Source organism: Electrophorus electricus, chromosome 3 (assembly GCF_013358815.1).
Source record: "Electrophorus electricus isolate fEleEle1 chromosome 3, fEleEle1.pri, whole genome shotgun sequence".
Classification (NCBI taxonomy): Eukaryota; Metazoa; Chordata; class Actinopteri; order Gymnotiformes; family Gymnotidae; genus Electrophorus; species Electrophorus electricus.
The window spans coordinates 26,942,501-26,957,815 of NC_049537.1; the positions used below are offsets into that span (position 1 = coordinate 26,942,501).

Sequence of the window (15,315 nt, forward strand, 5' to 3'; positions counted from 1 at the left end):
GGCTTGCTGAAGTATTAATGCCTAGGCCATCTTCAGAATCCACTGCAAACCAACAGAAGTGTGTTTAGATGTTCATACATATGTTTATACATGAACATATTAACCATACTTAGATCTGGCATGAGAAAGGATCTGGAGTTTACTCATGTATACTTTCATTCAGGCCATTCCAGCATTGTTAGTAAGAAACTGTATCCCCAATCCCCAGCTGTTAAGGCCGAAAGGTGTACCTTCAAAGACTATGAATGAAAGGCTCAAAAATATGTGTGGTTTAATTCTGCTTACCCATTTCACAAACCTTCGTTTTATGGTCATTGCATTTTGCTGCCATCTACTGGACATGGTGTCAACATTAATAAGGTGACAAAAACCCACAAAACAAAAAACATGTAATATTCCAAATGCTCCTGAAGGAAATTCAATTTACTGAGAAGCTGCACTCTGTCCTGATGTGCTAATACAAGACTCTTGCTTTGCATCGTAAAAAATTCTGCAATGTTCACATCTTTTTTAAATCATAGAACATTCATCATTTTATACAGATGGATGGGTGGATTGACAGACAGACAGACAGTACTTTATTTATCCCCAAGGGAAATTTCTGTCTTGCAGCAGTAATGTACATAAATGACAAGACACAAATGGAATACAAAAAAACAGACATAGTGCAATAGATAAGAATAGATTTTAAAAAATAGATATAGTACAAATAATGTAAAATGTGCAATGTGCCAATGGATGTGACAAAACAACAAAATAAAAGTTATCTAACCAAGTAAGCTACTTGTGATGTCCATATATAGTAATGGTTGATTATAAGGAAAAGAGTAATTCTATTTAGAATCTATGCAAGAGGCATGAAATGTAGAATCCATGGGGTGATCACTAAAATAACTTTTAATCAAGCAACTCAAAAATCACTTTTTCAATTACGCCTTTACTAGCCGTACAGCTTTACTGAGTTAGAATTTGGCCATGGATATAAACCTATGTCTGGACATGACATTATATGTATAGATGTAAGCCAACATTAAAATGCTTACACTTCACAGGTTGTGGATTCTGTTGTTTTCTTCTTGGCATTGTCCAGTCAGCCTTTCTCGATCTGTCGCTTCCACCCCGAGCCCTTTAATTTCAGCTCATTCTTCGAGACGAACCGTTGCAACACACCGATGAAGCGCTGCAGAGAAGCCGTGCACACCACACCACTGGTTCTCAGAAGCGCCGTTAACGAATAACATATCCGTATTCACGTCGCATCACTCCCTGTCATACCGCTAGCTATCAATGTCATAACATAGCTGTCCTCTCAAAAAATACAGCCTTAATGCAAAATTACCATCGTAACAGGCCAACTGAAAGATTTCGCTCGTGCTTTAAAAATGTTAACGCTAAATCACACAAGCAGCACAGAGCTGTCTTATATAGAGAGCTGCTATAAAACACACTCCACGCTGGCTAAAAAGCTTCTTTCTGTTGCAGTAGGCTATGTCGAGCTAGCTAGCTGGCTATCCTATCCATGCTAGTTAGCTAGCTAGCTAGGATAACTAAACATGTAGTTGGCGAACTACATATGCTAGCCATCTAGCTAGCTGTATCAGGCTAAGAGGGTTTCATCAATATTATACCTTCTGTTTCTGTCTTGGTCAGCATACAGCACTTCTTATGTGAATAAAGTACTGTCGTTTTAGAGAACACTAATGTTAGCTGTCCGCCATTTCATATCACGTCGACCACAAAGAAAGGCAATTAATGGTCTTTTTTCATAAGTTAATTGATTTCTAGATTGCCATTGTATACATTTTCTTCCGCTATTTTACGCATATCCTTTTCCGGTTCTTGCGTATGTGCGGAAAGTTCATGTTCATTGGGAATTGTAGTCATAATGTATTTGTCGACATTTCGCTTTTCGACGCTGCAAAAACACTTTGATACAAAGTCGAAATGCTACTTTTATATTTTTGGTTATTGGTTATTTATAGTGTTGTTATTGTTGTTGTTTCTGTTGTTGCTACTGTTATTTATTCTCCATAAAATATTTTTGGTTTATTTTAATGTTTTAAGTTAAACATTTTTATATTGTTATTTTTGCTGCTCTCCATAACAGTAAATAGACTTACATTTATGCATGAATGACTTATAGTAACCAAAATAGCTTACTTGTTTATTTACTTTTCAAAAACCTTTCATTCTTTTCATAAAATGTTCAAAAAACAAGCTTAAATTAATATGAATCTCAAATTGAAATATATAATATAGCCTATACACAGAATCTATCTATCTATATATATATATATATATATATATATATATAGATAGATAGATAGATAGATAGATAGATAGATAGATAGATAGATAGATAGATAGATAGATATATATAAAATATATATATATATATATATATATATATATATATATATAAAAGTATGCGCTACGCTACTCTGTTGTGTGGCTGTCTGCAGTGGGTCTCCCTCTCAGATGGTCGCGGAGGGGAGGGGATGTCCGAGGTTAACGGGGATCTCCTTGCCTACGTCACGCTGCGTTCCTCGGACTTTGGAATCGCACGCGCTCGGCCCGCACGGGCGAGTACGTTCTACAGCAGTGGGAGGATCCTGGGAGCTCGTGCGTTCTCGGCTTTTCAATGGGAGGGGCTAACTGATGGTTCTGAGCAGCACTAAGATAACGCCGAAAGAAAAGGTAAGGTACTGATTTAATTATCTTTACCTAATCTTTTAGTTATTAGGTTACGTTTATAGCTGCGTTAACATTGTGAATAGATTGCATTTAGCTACATGAAATGGTCGTATTTGACAGGACTGGGCTGCGGTACGTAGGCTAATAATCTTGCCACTCCCTGCAGTGCTGTAGTGCCTGGACAGACCTTCTGATTAATTATTGAAAATCCTGTGGTGCACTCATATTCAACTGAATATTGATATCCGAACGTAACGTAGTTATCTTTACTGGCTATCATATCTGTTCTCGATTGTACACTAGTCTTTCCCTGCTGTTAGTGTGGAAGTACTACTCTGGGATTCGTGGCGAAAGGAAAGTGAATGGTCAGTCAGTGGCACTGCATAATTAGAGGAACTGCTGGAATAAGCGTCGGAACTCCACAATGATGCGCCACAGAAAGCAATGGAAAATGGGAGGTGTGTCTCTTGGCTAGCATATTGTCCAACCGCGCATTGTTGCGATGCTGACTTGGTAGGGTACCAACGTGGTCCTCACCCCCTGTAAGGTAGACTGATGCAATGTGTAGCCTGTAACGCTGGTGCAATAAAAGCAGTGATGTGAAATTACAGTAAACCCAAAAAAACTACCCAAAGTATGATTCAGATGCATCCACAAGGTTCGAAATAAACCAATGAAATTATTTTTGACTTCCTGTAGAGTTAACGCTTTTGTTTACTCTTTGAGCAGTGATATCATTCTGATGAAAGCACGGTAATGCACATTAGGGATTCCTTTCGATTAGATGATTTCTCCCAAACTCTATAAAACCCCCAACACATACACATACACACAGAGGGAGGGAGAGAGAGAAAGAGAGAGAAAGAGAGAGAGAGAGAGAGAGAGAGAGAGAGCTTCCGATTTAAATCATTTTTACTGTCCACTGTGGCTTGTCTATCAGTCTGTGCTTTTGAAATCTCTCCTTGTTTGTTATGGGGCCTTTCATTTTATAAAAATATTTGCCCAGTTAATTTTGTGAGTACTGATACTGTGTGGCATGTGGCCTAGGGAATATATTCCTTTTTAAATTAACAAATCATCTTTTGGTTGAAGGAGAATGTGAGGCAAGGTAGTCCTTGAACTGATAATCCTATGCATAGGTTCATAGCTGGAATATCTCACAGTTATCTCATAAGGATAAAAAATCCATTTGTCACGTGTGTTAATCTACATAGGTGGTAGGTCATCATTTTTTAAAATGTATTGACCTTAAATATATAACAAACATCCAGTTTTCTGACATGCTCTATGTTTAATTTTGCCTAGAAGCTATGTGCAATGCAAGTATGTGAAATTCATTTTTTATTCCCTCATCCATGCAACAGTTGCATTCAGCTATATGGGATAGCTGTTGCTTAGAGGGAAAGTCCCAAAGGACTGGTGTCTATTGTTCTCTGATCCCTACTCTACTCCTGAAAATATTTGAGGGTCTTTGAATGCAACCTAAAAACCCTTGCTTCACAAAAGATTTTTTTTGCAACATAGCAACATACTATGATAAAAATGTTTATAAATTTGACAGTGACTGTGCTACAGTGGTAGTTTTCCTCAAACATATAATGAAAATCTGGAGTTTCAAGTCAGGTTATGGTACACCAAAGAAATTAGGTTATCTATTTGAATCTTTATAAGGCTATAGTGTCAATATGTTTCTGTTTAGAGGAGTTCTGAACAATGCATATCTCTTATAAGTCCTAATGAAAATGTATGAAAGTTTCCACTTTGATTAGGGTTCAAAGTTGACTGAAAGTGCAGTTTGTGAGTAATTTCCCTCAGCTATACAATATGTAATTTTGTTTATCTTTAAATTTTATATTGCACCCAGTGATGTGTCCTATTGATTTGAACATATGTAACAGTGCCATGTTGTTGATAATGTTAGATTACAAATATGTAAAATATTGAAGCTGCCACCATGTACATAAACATCTCCCACAGGGATGTCCACAGATCTCCAGGCTGCCTCTCTGACTTTCCATTAGGGAGTTAAATGATGCAATGTCTGCCTGTAGCTCCTCTCTCCATTTCTAGCTCAGGCACTCACCAGGAGTCCTTCTCTTTGGAGGAAATTAACAAAGGAGAGGAAAACAGGAGCATATCCCTTCTCTCATAGCATAGCGTCTTCCATGTCTTTCCTTAGTGTTGTTATTAAGGAAAAGTAATTCACACTGACTACTCTAGGCTCTGGCTGAATTTTCAGTTTTTCAAATATACACAAATATACAATATTTCTATATACAAATATATAGATTTCTATCTATAGATAGAAAGGGATGTGTACAAATTCTGATAACATGACTCATTTTCTCAGTTTCTAGAGCCATTTTTGGAAACATTGTCCCAGCAAAGATTTTTGGTGTGCTTTGGCCCTGGGAATGCAAAGGCTCTCTCTCTGTATAATGAACCACTCCAGTGAGCATTGGTAAACATGGCTGTAGTTAGTCCTCTGAACTGTGGTGGAGCTTTCAACATGGATGATTCTGTCATTGGCCTCACAACCCATTGCCCACATTAAATGCAACCCCGACTCATCCAGTGCACTCTCTACACGGATCTGACTTCAGCATTGACCACCCTTCGTCTGTGTCCTGCCTGCTCCCATCTCATACAGGCCAAAGGTTACTCATCATTTGGAGGTTTTCTTTGTTTATAAGTGTTTATACCCAAAGTAAGCCAGTATGTGGGCTGTCAAGAGATTTTGATTGTGGGCTGTTAAGAGATTTAGATTTCCTGAAAAGGTAGTGGATTTAATAATGATCAAACACTTTATAATTCGGAACGATCAGATGCTTTTCTAAAATATTAAACATATTCAGAGGCTCAGAATGAGCGAGGGGTTTTTGTATGGAAGGCAGGAAATCTCTGCTCTTTTCAGGCAAATTAGACAACTATTAGGCAGTGACTTTCAAGGGCTCATTATCTGACAATGGCCTTGTGTAGTTATGATTTTGTTTATGTTGAGGATGTAATTACAGTGAATCTGTCAATGTTAGCAAAGACTATATTGAGTAATGTGTTCATTATTACTTGCACTTTGATTGGCTGTTTGAACCTGGGTAAATGACATTGTAGCAATGTTAAGAGAACAGGAAGTAAAATGTGGAAATGTGGAAATGTAGCCACAGAAATATGTCAGTTTTTTACAATGACATCATCATTGATGGGTCTCACTTGGTTTCAATATTTGCAATATTTATATAAAAAGATTTAATCCATAACAAAAAAGACAGCATACTAATAAACTCAGATGTAAGGATAGATAAGTAAATATATGTCTGTGGGAGTATTTTACTCATTACTGGTTTTCTGTCTTTTCACATCATGTTCTTTTTTTTTTTGTTTTCAGGGTGACATGTTCCTCATGCATCAAGCTGATGTTTACTTTACATCTTAAATACTGAGACTGGCAGATATTGCGCAATTTATTAGAGAAGAAAATGACCATGATCACCAGAAGGGATCACTCCTTTGGAGGACCATCTTGCTCTCCCCCAGTGCATGCTTTTCTGCAACCCACTAGTGAGCCGTAAGGTCCTGCCCACACACCCACACGTCCACACGCGGAAAGGACCGATTTGCTCATGCTGGTTTGGCTGGACTGTCCCATTTCCTACCATGAAGAGGCCCAAGCAGCAGTCTCAGCCTTTTAGCTTTCTGAGCTTCTTCAGTCGCAAACCCAAATCAGACACCAAGACCGAGAAACCCACTGCAGCCCTAAGCCGAAGAGAGGTGGCCATTACACTAACCCCCAAAGAGCAGGAGACCAGAGAGCAAGTAAGAAAGTGCCGCTATTTATGATGTGATATGATATTGATTGTCCAACAGGGAATTTAAAGGCTTCTAAAGCTAAGTTTTGACTTCATTGACCATTTAGTTTTGAAGGTGTGAGATATAGAGTTGCCAAATGTAGTAGTGTAATAAAGTAAATGTGGGTTATTGTAATTTATCATTTTCAAAAGTCTGTAATGACATACCATATCCTTGTTCTGAGATATTCTCATCTGCCAGCTGTCCCCACATGCTGATCATTTATTTAATTAGTATTATTGTGTCTTCTTGCTGTTGCCAGGAAACAGAGTGGTTTAGCCATAGACTTTACCTCCTCCATGTGAATGCACACATGCACATACATGTTAAAATTGTTCTACATGGCTCAGTTTCTATTGTGATTTGACACATATAGCAAGTATGCAACAGCCTCTTAATTACTCAAGTATGTCATTTTAATATAATGTTTTAAGCCTGTATGATATGAACCAAATAACTGTATATATTAGTTATATTACACACTGTGATTGCAAAATGGGTAAAATTATTTTCATATGTTGAGTCATGTAAATACCATGACTTACCAAAACACGCAAAGAACACTTTTCTTGTTAGAAAGCTCACAACACCCCAAAAAATGTATATATATTTATATCGTACACACAATATTGCGATAACAGCTCACAAACGATATATTGTCCAGCCCTACAACAAAAGCCCTTTTCTATCTAGGAGCCCAATCTCAGTGAGAGAGATGGCACTGGAAATGGCAGTGAAGGAGGCTTGGTGGAGGGCGAGGGAGGTGGGGGCGAACAGGCAGCAGAGTGCGGGAGCAGTGGCTCCACGGGCGTCCTGACCCTGTCATCCTCCAGCCAGGAGCAACTGCTCGAGCACCTGGTTGAGTGCCCCCTGTGCCTGCTGAGCCAGCCACGCGACCACTTCCCAAAGTTGTCCTCGTGCCCGCACCGGGCATGTACCGACTGCCTGCGGCAGTATCTGCGCATCGAGATCTCCGAGAGCCGCGTGGGTATCGCTTGCCCGCAGTGCCCCGAAACGCTGGCGCCCCCGGACGTGCGTGCCATCCTCGACGATGGAGCCCTGCTAGAGCGCTTTGAGGAGTACCAGTTGCGCCGCTTCCTGGCCACCGACCCTGATACGCGCTGGTGCCCAGCACCAGACTGCAGGTTAACACGATAATGCAGATAATCACTAAAAATCATCTTGACAAGGCCTCATTAGATGCAGTTGAACCACCTACTTGCCCTGTCCAGCAGAACATTAAAACTGTACATTAAAATACATGAAAGAACCTTTGAGAAAGAAAGAATATTTGCTTTTTAAGTCTCTGTTGTGTAACATGTAGTAGAGGACAAACCACGGCAACATGCTGTGCCACACAGTCTCTGTGTAATTGTGTGTCCACTGCTGTTGCATTATGCATAACCATAGAGGCCAGTGTTGGGTTTCCTCACAGCTGGAGGAAGTGCCTAGCAATGAGAAACTGGTGCTGACTGGCGGGATGATAGCTGTTCCCTACCAGCCTAGGGGATTAGGTGTGTCCTGCATTTTCTCCTTCTGAGAGACCAAGGCTCCATACCTCCTTCATTGAAGATTTGTGCCATAGATCAGTAGTGGACTTAGTACCTGAGGAAATACAGTTGACTTTACACTTAGAACCAACTGCAGATCAATTTAATCTATAATGCATAAATAATAAAGGTTCATTCATGTTTTGTTTTGTTTTGTTTTTTTAGAACTTTTTCCTTGTAATGTATTGTCCAAGTACTCATTGTCTTGTTCATTTCAGTGAACCCATTCTCCCAACCCATATATTATATTTACGTATCAAATATATAATTGCCAAATATTGTTGTTTGGCAGCTGTACTAGTGCCAGCAGATGAAGGCGATGCAAGCTACTGCTGTGTGAAGGCTTTGCTATCTGCTCAGTTATGCAGTGATAGCGTTTGGCTGTGCCGAGTGTCCTAAGCTGAGCTGTGGCCGGGAGGGCTGTGGCACTGACTTCTGCTACCACTGCCGCCAGCTGTGGCACCCAGACCAGACGTGTGACCAGGCCAGGAGGCAGCGTGCCCGGCACACGCTGGGGGCGAATGAAGCCTCCGCCCTCTACATCTTCAGCGAGGAGTCTGGCGGAGGTAAAGGCAGAAGCACGGTACCCTCTTAGTGCTCCTGTGCGTCGACTGGTCGCTGATTGTAGTGGCTGTGTGGGCTGTAGATGCAGAGGAGATTAAAGCGTGTCCGCGCTGCGGAGCCTACATCATGAAGACCAATGATGGCAGCTGCAACAGAATGAACTGTACGGTGTGTGCCTGTCAGTTCTGCTGGCTGTGTATGCAGGAGATCACAGACGTGCACTACCTCAGGTATGTGCCATGCAGGCAGACCCACATACACACACGCACGTGCGCACACACGCGCACACACGCACACACACACACACACACACACACACACACACACACACACACACACACACAGAGAGAGTAAGAGAGAGAGAGAGAGAGAGAGACTTCTCTAGTTACTGCAATAGATATATCACACAGTTCATTGTCGGAAACACAGCATTAGCGTCACAAGTGTAGCCTGAGTTCTTATGCCGCTATTGCTATAACTAAATACAGTCACAGATTCATGTAATTTATAACATACCTTGTAACTCCATGACATATACTTAAGCATCTGATATTATGTTTATATGTCACCATTACACGGTCTGCGACACTGTAAAAATGATAGTTTGTGTATTACTACTAGTTTTATTACTGCAACATAGAACCTTGAACATATATCATGCATATATGGCTGCTGAAGGCTAATCTCAGCTACGTTGAATGGGAACATTTAGAGCAATTATTTGACACTTTTTATCCAAACCATCTTACAATTATGACTGAATACATTTGAGGCATTTGAAGGATAAGGGCCTTGATCAGGGGCCCAGCAGCAGAATCTAGGCAGTGGTGGGGCTTTAGCTGGCAACCTTCTGATTACTAATCAACTAAATTAACCACTCAACTGTCATTGTCCTAGACCTAGAAGAGAGTAAAAGTGTAAGTGGCAAATTCCAAGTAGTAGGACTGGTATTTTATATGCTCTGCTCTTTAGATCATAATAAATATTTTTTATATTGTTCTTACACAGTAAAAAAAAAGGAAAATTATTTTCATAACAGAGAAGGAAAACAGTGTTTTGGAGGATGTCACTGATTCTTTATCACATTGAGTGTGGTGTTTTTCATTTACTTTCTGTAATGACGTGGCAGTGAAAGATGATCACAGTGTGTGTGTCTGTGTGTGTCAGTGTGTGTTTGTGTGTTATCATGGTGAATTACTGGCTCTGTTCTCTCTCATCCTGGCATGTGTCCTCTCCTTTCCCCGTGTGACTGTGTGAGATGGGCCCTTCTTAGCAAAAGGTTTCATTTGCTGGAACATTCTTCCTCCTGAACTCTACTCTTCTGTTCAGCATTCACTGGAACATCAAGTATTGTACACATGTCAGCCATAATGTAACCTTTTGTCACAGTTTCAAAGTGATCTCAGTTCTTTGGGTGCCTGAACTGCAGAGTGAAGCAAAAATTATGGTCATGATTCACATAATCGAGGATGAGATCATAAAACATTGACAGGAATTACAGGAGTGCATGCAAGAGACATGAGGTTACTGTGTGTGTGTGTGTGTGTGTGTGTGTGTGTGTGTGTGTGTGTGTTGTGGTGCAGTATTCCCTGTTCCCAGCCAGTTTGCACTGGTTCCATGGCTGTAAACAAACACTCATGTCCACCTAGTTACACCATTGCTGTTCTGCAGTCAACCAGTCCTTAAGGAAAGAGTACAGAAAAAGATCTTTCATTCTAACTAACTTAAGCCTAGACAGTTGGTGAATTGAATACTGATCTTATAATTGTCTAACATTTTGTGTGAATTTTATGTGAGTGGAAAGCAGGATATCACACTAGCTATTACATTAGTTTAACAGACGAATTCTGGATTAGTGTTGTTTTTACACTGCGTATTGAAAATTTGGCTGTGTAAAATTGTGCCCAAACAATTTCAGCTTATACCGAACACTTATTAGGTACTGTGCTGCCTTTGTGTTCTCTCTAGTCCATCAGGCTGCACTTTCTGGGGAAAGAAACCGTGGTCCCAGACCCGAAAGGTTCTGTGGCAGGTGGGAATGCTGCTGGGAGCTCCGGTAGTGATTTCACTCATCGCGGGCATCGCCATACCTGTCATCATTGTGGGCATCCCCATTTACATGGGCCGCAAGGTAAAGAGGTGCCTGCTGAATTTCTGTATTGCTCTACACTGCAATTGACCCAGGCCTGTGTGTTGAGATGGATCACCAAGCCCCTAAACAGCTCTTATTGTATAACATCAAGACAAGGTCATACAAGCTGTTTGGCATATTTGTTATATTACGAGAGAAACAAAATAAACATACATTTATGATGAAGGGGGAGCTCTTATATCCTTCATCATGTAGCATGGTTATGTGAGACAAGGAAATATTCAATCTCCATATTCGCAGAAGAATTCAATACAGAAGGGCTGTTTCTGAAGCTATGTTGTGTTGGTGTATAGTGCAAAGGCCCATAAAGTAATCCAGCATTTCTGTTTGGTTTGTGTACTCAATCTCTAATCAGAGCGCAGTAATGAGTAGCTTTTAGGTCCAAGATTGAAGCCTAGTTTTCTCATTACTTTTATTTGCATCTGTTATTGTGGTCTCCAGGTTCATGGTCGCTGTAAGAAAAATAATATCTCAGGAAGTAAACATTATTTGACAGTGGCCAGCGGGGTCATGACGTCCGTGTTTGTCTCTCCTGTCATAGCAGCCATCACTGTGGGTAAGAAGCTCCTCTCTCTATTTTGACTTCTTTTTTTTTTTTTGCAGCAATTTCTGCATGCTTTTATTTGTTTTTGACAGTAGGTTGGGAGCATTCTTCTTTGTTTCTATGACATTGGTTCATGCACTATAATAAGGGGGGGGACTTAAATTGGGGACTTAAAATGTTCTGGCTGAAAATGAACATTGCCCTTGGTCAGAGGGCGGTAATTAATGTAGTTAGCTCATGGCAGGTGGAGAGTGCTGGCTAAGTATTCTGTATAATGGTGCCCATCCAAGCAAAGAACCACAGTACCTAATCACTCTCATGACAAAACACACTCTCCTGCTGGAAGTGTCCATCTGGGAGAAATACATCAGATGCATATACAATGATACACACAGGCACACACTCACTCATGTATGTGCAAACCAACATGTGTACTCTTTTTGCTACTGCCATTCTGATTTGTCTTAGTGTGTGCTTCCATACACTCAGATAGACATAAGCTTTGTGCAGTCTCCTACAAGCAGTAGTCATGCATTTTTGCTTTTTATTAAGCCCATGAGCCTTGTTTTGGTTTTTCCTTGTATGCACTCACTCACTAAATATCTGCCTTTCATGAGTCATGTGTCACCAGTGCTGGCATTGAGGCCTCTCGTTGGTGAGATTACAGAGACTGGCTGCCACCAAAGTGTCAGAGCGATGTCCATGGCATGGTGTGAATTCACATTCACATTCTGCTGTGCCCTCCCTCTAATTCCCGCGCTCTCTCTCCCTGTTATTGCCTGAGAACAGCAGCGTCTGTTCTCAAGCACTGACCTGGCCTCAGCTGAGACACAGAAGGGCCCTGTCCTCTGAGCACAGCTCTGCTTCCGAGCCACCTCAACAATGTTGCTCTGTTTCACAGCCCTGCAGAATGATGGCTCATTATCCACTGGCTTTAGTGACCCATGTTGCCAGTCTTTACTACCTGAATTATTCCCTTGTGTGGTAATTCCATTAAGTAAAATTATTGCTCTGTGTTTCTTTGACAACTTCAGAGAGAATAAGGTCACTGAGTTTTTAAAACTTGCCAGAATTTTACAATTTCCTTCTCCTTTTTCAAACTATGAGGTCTTCTGTGGAGGTTGGAGCTCATTTCTCTGGGCCCTTACCGATGTACCTCTCTATACTTGCAGCAGTTGGAGTGCCTCTGATGTTGACTTATGTTTACGGTGTGGTTCCCATGTCCCTGTGTCGGAATGGCTGGTGCAGGCCTCAAACTGAACCCCCTGAAACACGCAAGATCCAGCTGGAAGATCTGGCCACTTGTAAGTACTACACCACAAGAATGACATCTGCGACCAGAGTGCCTGTTTTGGGCTGGATGTTTTTAGATGTACCTCATTTGGTGTGAGACATATGTGGAAAATATAAAATCTCATCCAGCAAGGCACCATCATACAACTGTAATAAAATGTGTAGTATAAAATATAGTATCAGTATATTAGTCGATTGTCAATCCTGTATTTGTTTATGGTTATGTGCATGCTGTATCAGTAGTGTAGTATAAGAGTCACATAATATTTAGTTAAATCACATAATATTTAGTTCAGTGCTTGACCTTCTTATCTGATTGAAGTTTCAACTTCTCTTGAAGATCTTTTGTTTTCTCATGTAGTCAGTGACCACTGGACTGGACAGCCCAAGCTGACTCAGAATGACAGAAGTGTCCAGGAGGTGAGTGTGAGTGTGAGTGTGGAGGAAGTAGCAGCACTGCCTAGTACCAGCGCTGCCCTGCCACAGCCTGAGGACTCCCTGGAACCACCCGATAACAGACAGACAGACAGTGCTGAGCAGGACGGCCAGTCAGACGATGCAGCTGAAGAGTGTGCTTTCAGCATTGGTCAGGCTTTCGTCTTGAGGTGTGTACTGTTCCATCAGATGACACCTCTAAAGACAATAACAAGTACAATTCCCGGGAGAAAACTTACTAGAGCCCCAAAGTGTGCTGACTCATTTCCCCAATGTGCCAGTGCCTTATTATTAAAAACTGAGTGCTGGTATTGCTGTCTGTTTTGACTGCAGGGAAGGGACCAACATTGAGGTGCGAGTGGAGATCGAGGCACAGCCACGGGGGGGCCGCCAGCCCAGCCTCAGCAGTGTCCTCTCCAGCAGGAGCCTGTCAGCGGATTCCCTCCACCAGTCCCACGAACCTCCCTGTGCCCCACAGCAGCTGGTTGGCGGAGAGCCCCAGCCACTCACTGAGACAGACAGCGTCTGAGCCTCACCCAGGCCCCACTGCTTCCACCGCCCACTGCACCTCCCACCGACCGCCTTGAGCCTCTGCATCTGAACAGAGTCAGCGATGTGGAAACCACTGGACTGAGAGAGGGAGAGAAAGAAAAAGCAAATGAGGAGGGGTTCAAAATAATGAGAGAGGGCACCAAGACACCCAGGTTGACTGCCAAAATGTGATGACTATAATTCACGGAAATGACCGAAAGCATGTTTGTCAAGTAGTCTTATGGGTGTTAGCCTTTTTTACTGTGTTACAATGGAGAGACTGTCTATCCGAATAGTATTATACTTAATTTATTTGTTTAGCCCTTCTAATAGCTATAATATACCCCTATATTTAGTAGCAGCCCTGTAAATTAATGACGCAATGACCTGATTTCTTCTGTAAGGGTCCGTGGCCTAATTTGACATAAAAATGGAGACAGTGACAGTGTGGAATTGGCTGAAGATGATAGTGCTATAGGCTAATGTGCAACAAGGTATCTATGGCTTTCCCCAGTATTGTTCATTCACCTGAATTATGCAAGATTTTACATAACACCAGGCACTGTGCCATTTCAATGTCATTCTTATAATAATTTCTTAAATAAAATCAAAGCTGCCTATATGTAGCAGTAAACTAAACCTGTAGATTTATAGGCACACTAAAATAAATACAGTCAGTATATTTGCCAAAATCAATTAGTTGTTTATTTCTTTCTTTCTTTTTTAATGGTCTCTAACTGCACTGTCCCAAGTGTGTAAAACCAGAAACTGCTTACAGAAATTTATTTGAACTTGTGTTATTTTATGCAATTTCTAGTGGGCCTCCATGTCTTTTCCCTGTAGACCTGATGAACCAGTAAACTTGACTCAACTTAGTTCATACATCTGGATGGGAGCTTAAGTTTCACAAGTATAGAGTCGTCATGTGCATTAGTTTTTTGTACTGACGACAATAGAGGAATAGGTATTATGTTTGCCCAGCTATTCTTGTGTACATGGGAAATCAAGAGTCTCCGAAAGGCTAGGACCGAAACAGAAATAGCAGTCTTATAGGCTGACTTAATATTGCCATATGCATCTGTTTTCAACTGCATGAGCGTAACTCTCTTAGTAAAAAAGACGGCCCCTTAAATCACATGGGCAGCATATAGAGACACAAAGCCATTGTGATGCTGTTTGCAGGAAACAACTAGATCTCTCTGCCCCAAAGGAAGGCCTCCTACAGCATGTCAGCTGAGGCTTGGACTTTCCTGAGAAAAATCTGATAGACATGAAGAAGGCCCCTGAATGTAACATGACTTACAGTGACTATACTTTGTGGGTCAAAATACCTGCTTTTCCAAAGTTACCTGAACATATGTGCAATGTAAACTTGGACAAATGAGATGCTATGTGAATAAAAAGATTTGGGGTGAAAGATGAACCTTGTGTGACTATCAAATTATGTGTAAGTTTTTTGCGTTTTAATTTTTATTTGTTTCCTGTTGAGAGAATTTGACATCCACAACAAATACATCTACCTTATTTGATTATGACGATATGACGATGTATTACCTAAACCTGGACACACTGCCATGCTATTTCTCATAGATATAATGGTGTAGTAACTATGCAACACACAAAGATGGAGCTGTTGGACAGACTTTGAAGTGTGCGCATCAGAATATCTCAGGGGCCTGGAAATAAAAACCTTTGCCATAGCTTGT

At 41.1% G+C, this 15,315-nt stretch overlaps 2 protein-coding genes across 5 annotated transcripts in view; one reads left to right on the top strand and one right to left on the bottom strand.

Moving 5' to 3' along the window:
- The window catches only part of znf513a (zinc finger protein 513a), an 8,265-nt gene extending 6,458 nt beyond the window's left edge, over window positions 1–1,807 (bottom strand). Inside the window, exons 1-3 of one of the 3 annotated variants that reach the window (XM_035524741.1) lie at window positions 1,629–1,807; window positions 1,044–1,180; window positions 1–42 (exon numbers count right to left, since the gene is read on the bottom strand). The exon at window positions 1–42 is cut by the window's left edge and continues 93 nt beyond it. In XM_035524741.1, the coding sequence (XP_035380634.1) occupies window positions 1–42; window positions 1,044–1,083 (82 nt within the window). In that variant the 5' untranslated portion in view covers window positions 1,084–1,180; window positions 1,629–1,807. Of the gene's footprint in view, window positions 43–285; window positions 716–1,043; window positions 1,181–1,628 lie in introns of those variants that run through there. The other 2 variants (XM_035524742.1, XM_035524740.1) reach the window with 2 other exon arrangements.
- An 801-nt stretch (window positions 1,808–2,608) lies between these two features.
- On the top strand, window positions 2,609–15,032 carry si:ch211-278j3.3 (E3 ubiquitin-protein ligase RNF19A). 2 transcript variants are annotated; one of them, XM_026998036.2, is made up of 10 exons: window positions 2,609–2,697; window positions 6,080–6,507; window positions 7,234–7,685; window positions 8,451–8,656; window positions 8,737–8,884; window positions 10,623–10,785; window positions 11,248–11,362; window positions 12,523–12,654; window positions 12,984–13,248; window positions 13,412–15,032. In XM_026998036.2, the coding sequence occupies exons 2-10, from the start codon at window positions 6,232–6,234 to the stop codon at window positions 13,605–13,607; spliced, it is 1,953 nt and encodes a 650-aa protein (XP_026853837.2). In that variant the 5' UTR covers window positions 2,609–2,697; window positions 6,080–6,231; the 3' UTR covers window positions 13,608–15,032. The 2 variants fall into 2 exon arrangements, with proteins under 2 accessions (XP_026853837.2, XP_035380588.1); XM_035524695.1 differs by having other exon boundaries at window positions 13,005–13,248.
- The last annotated feature ends 283 nt before the right edge of the window (window positions 15,033–15,315 follow it).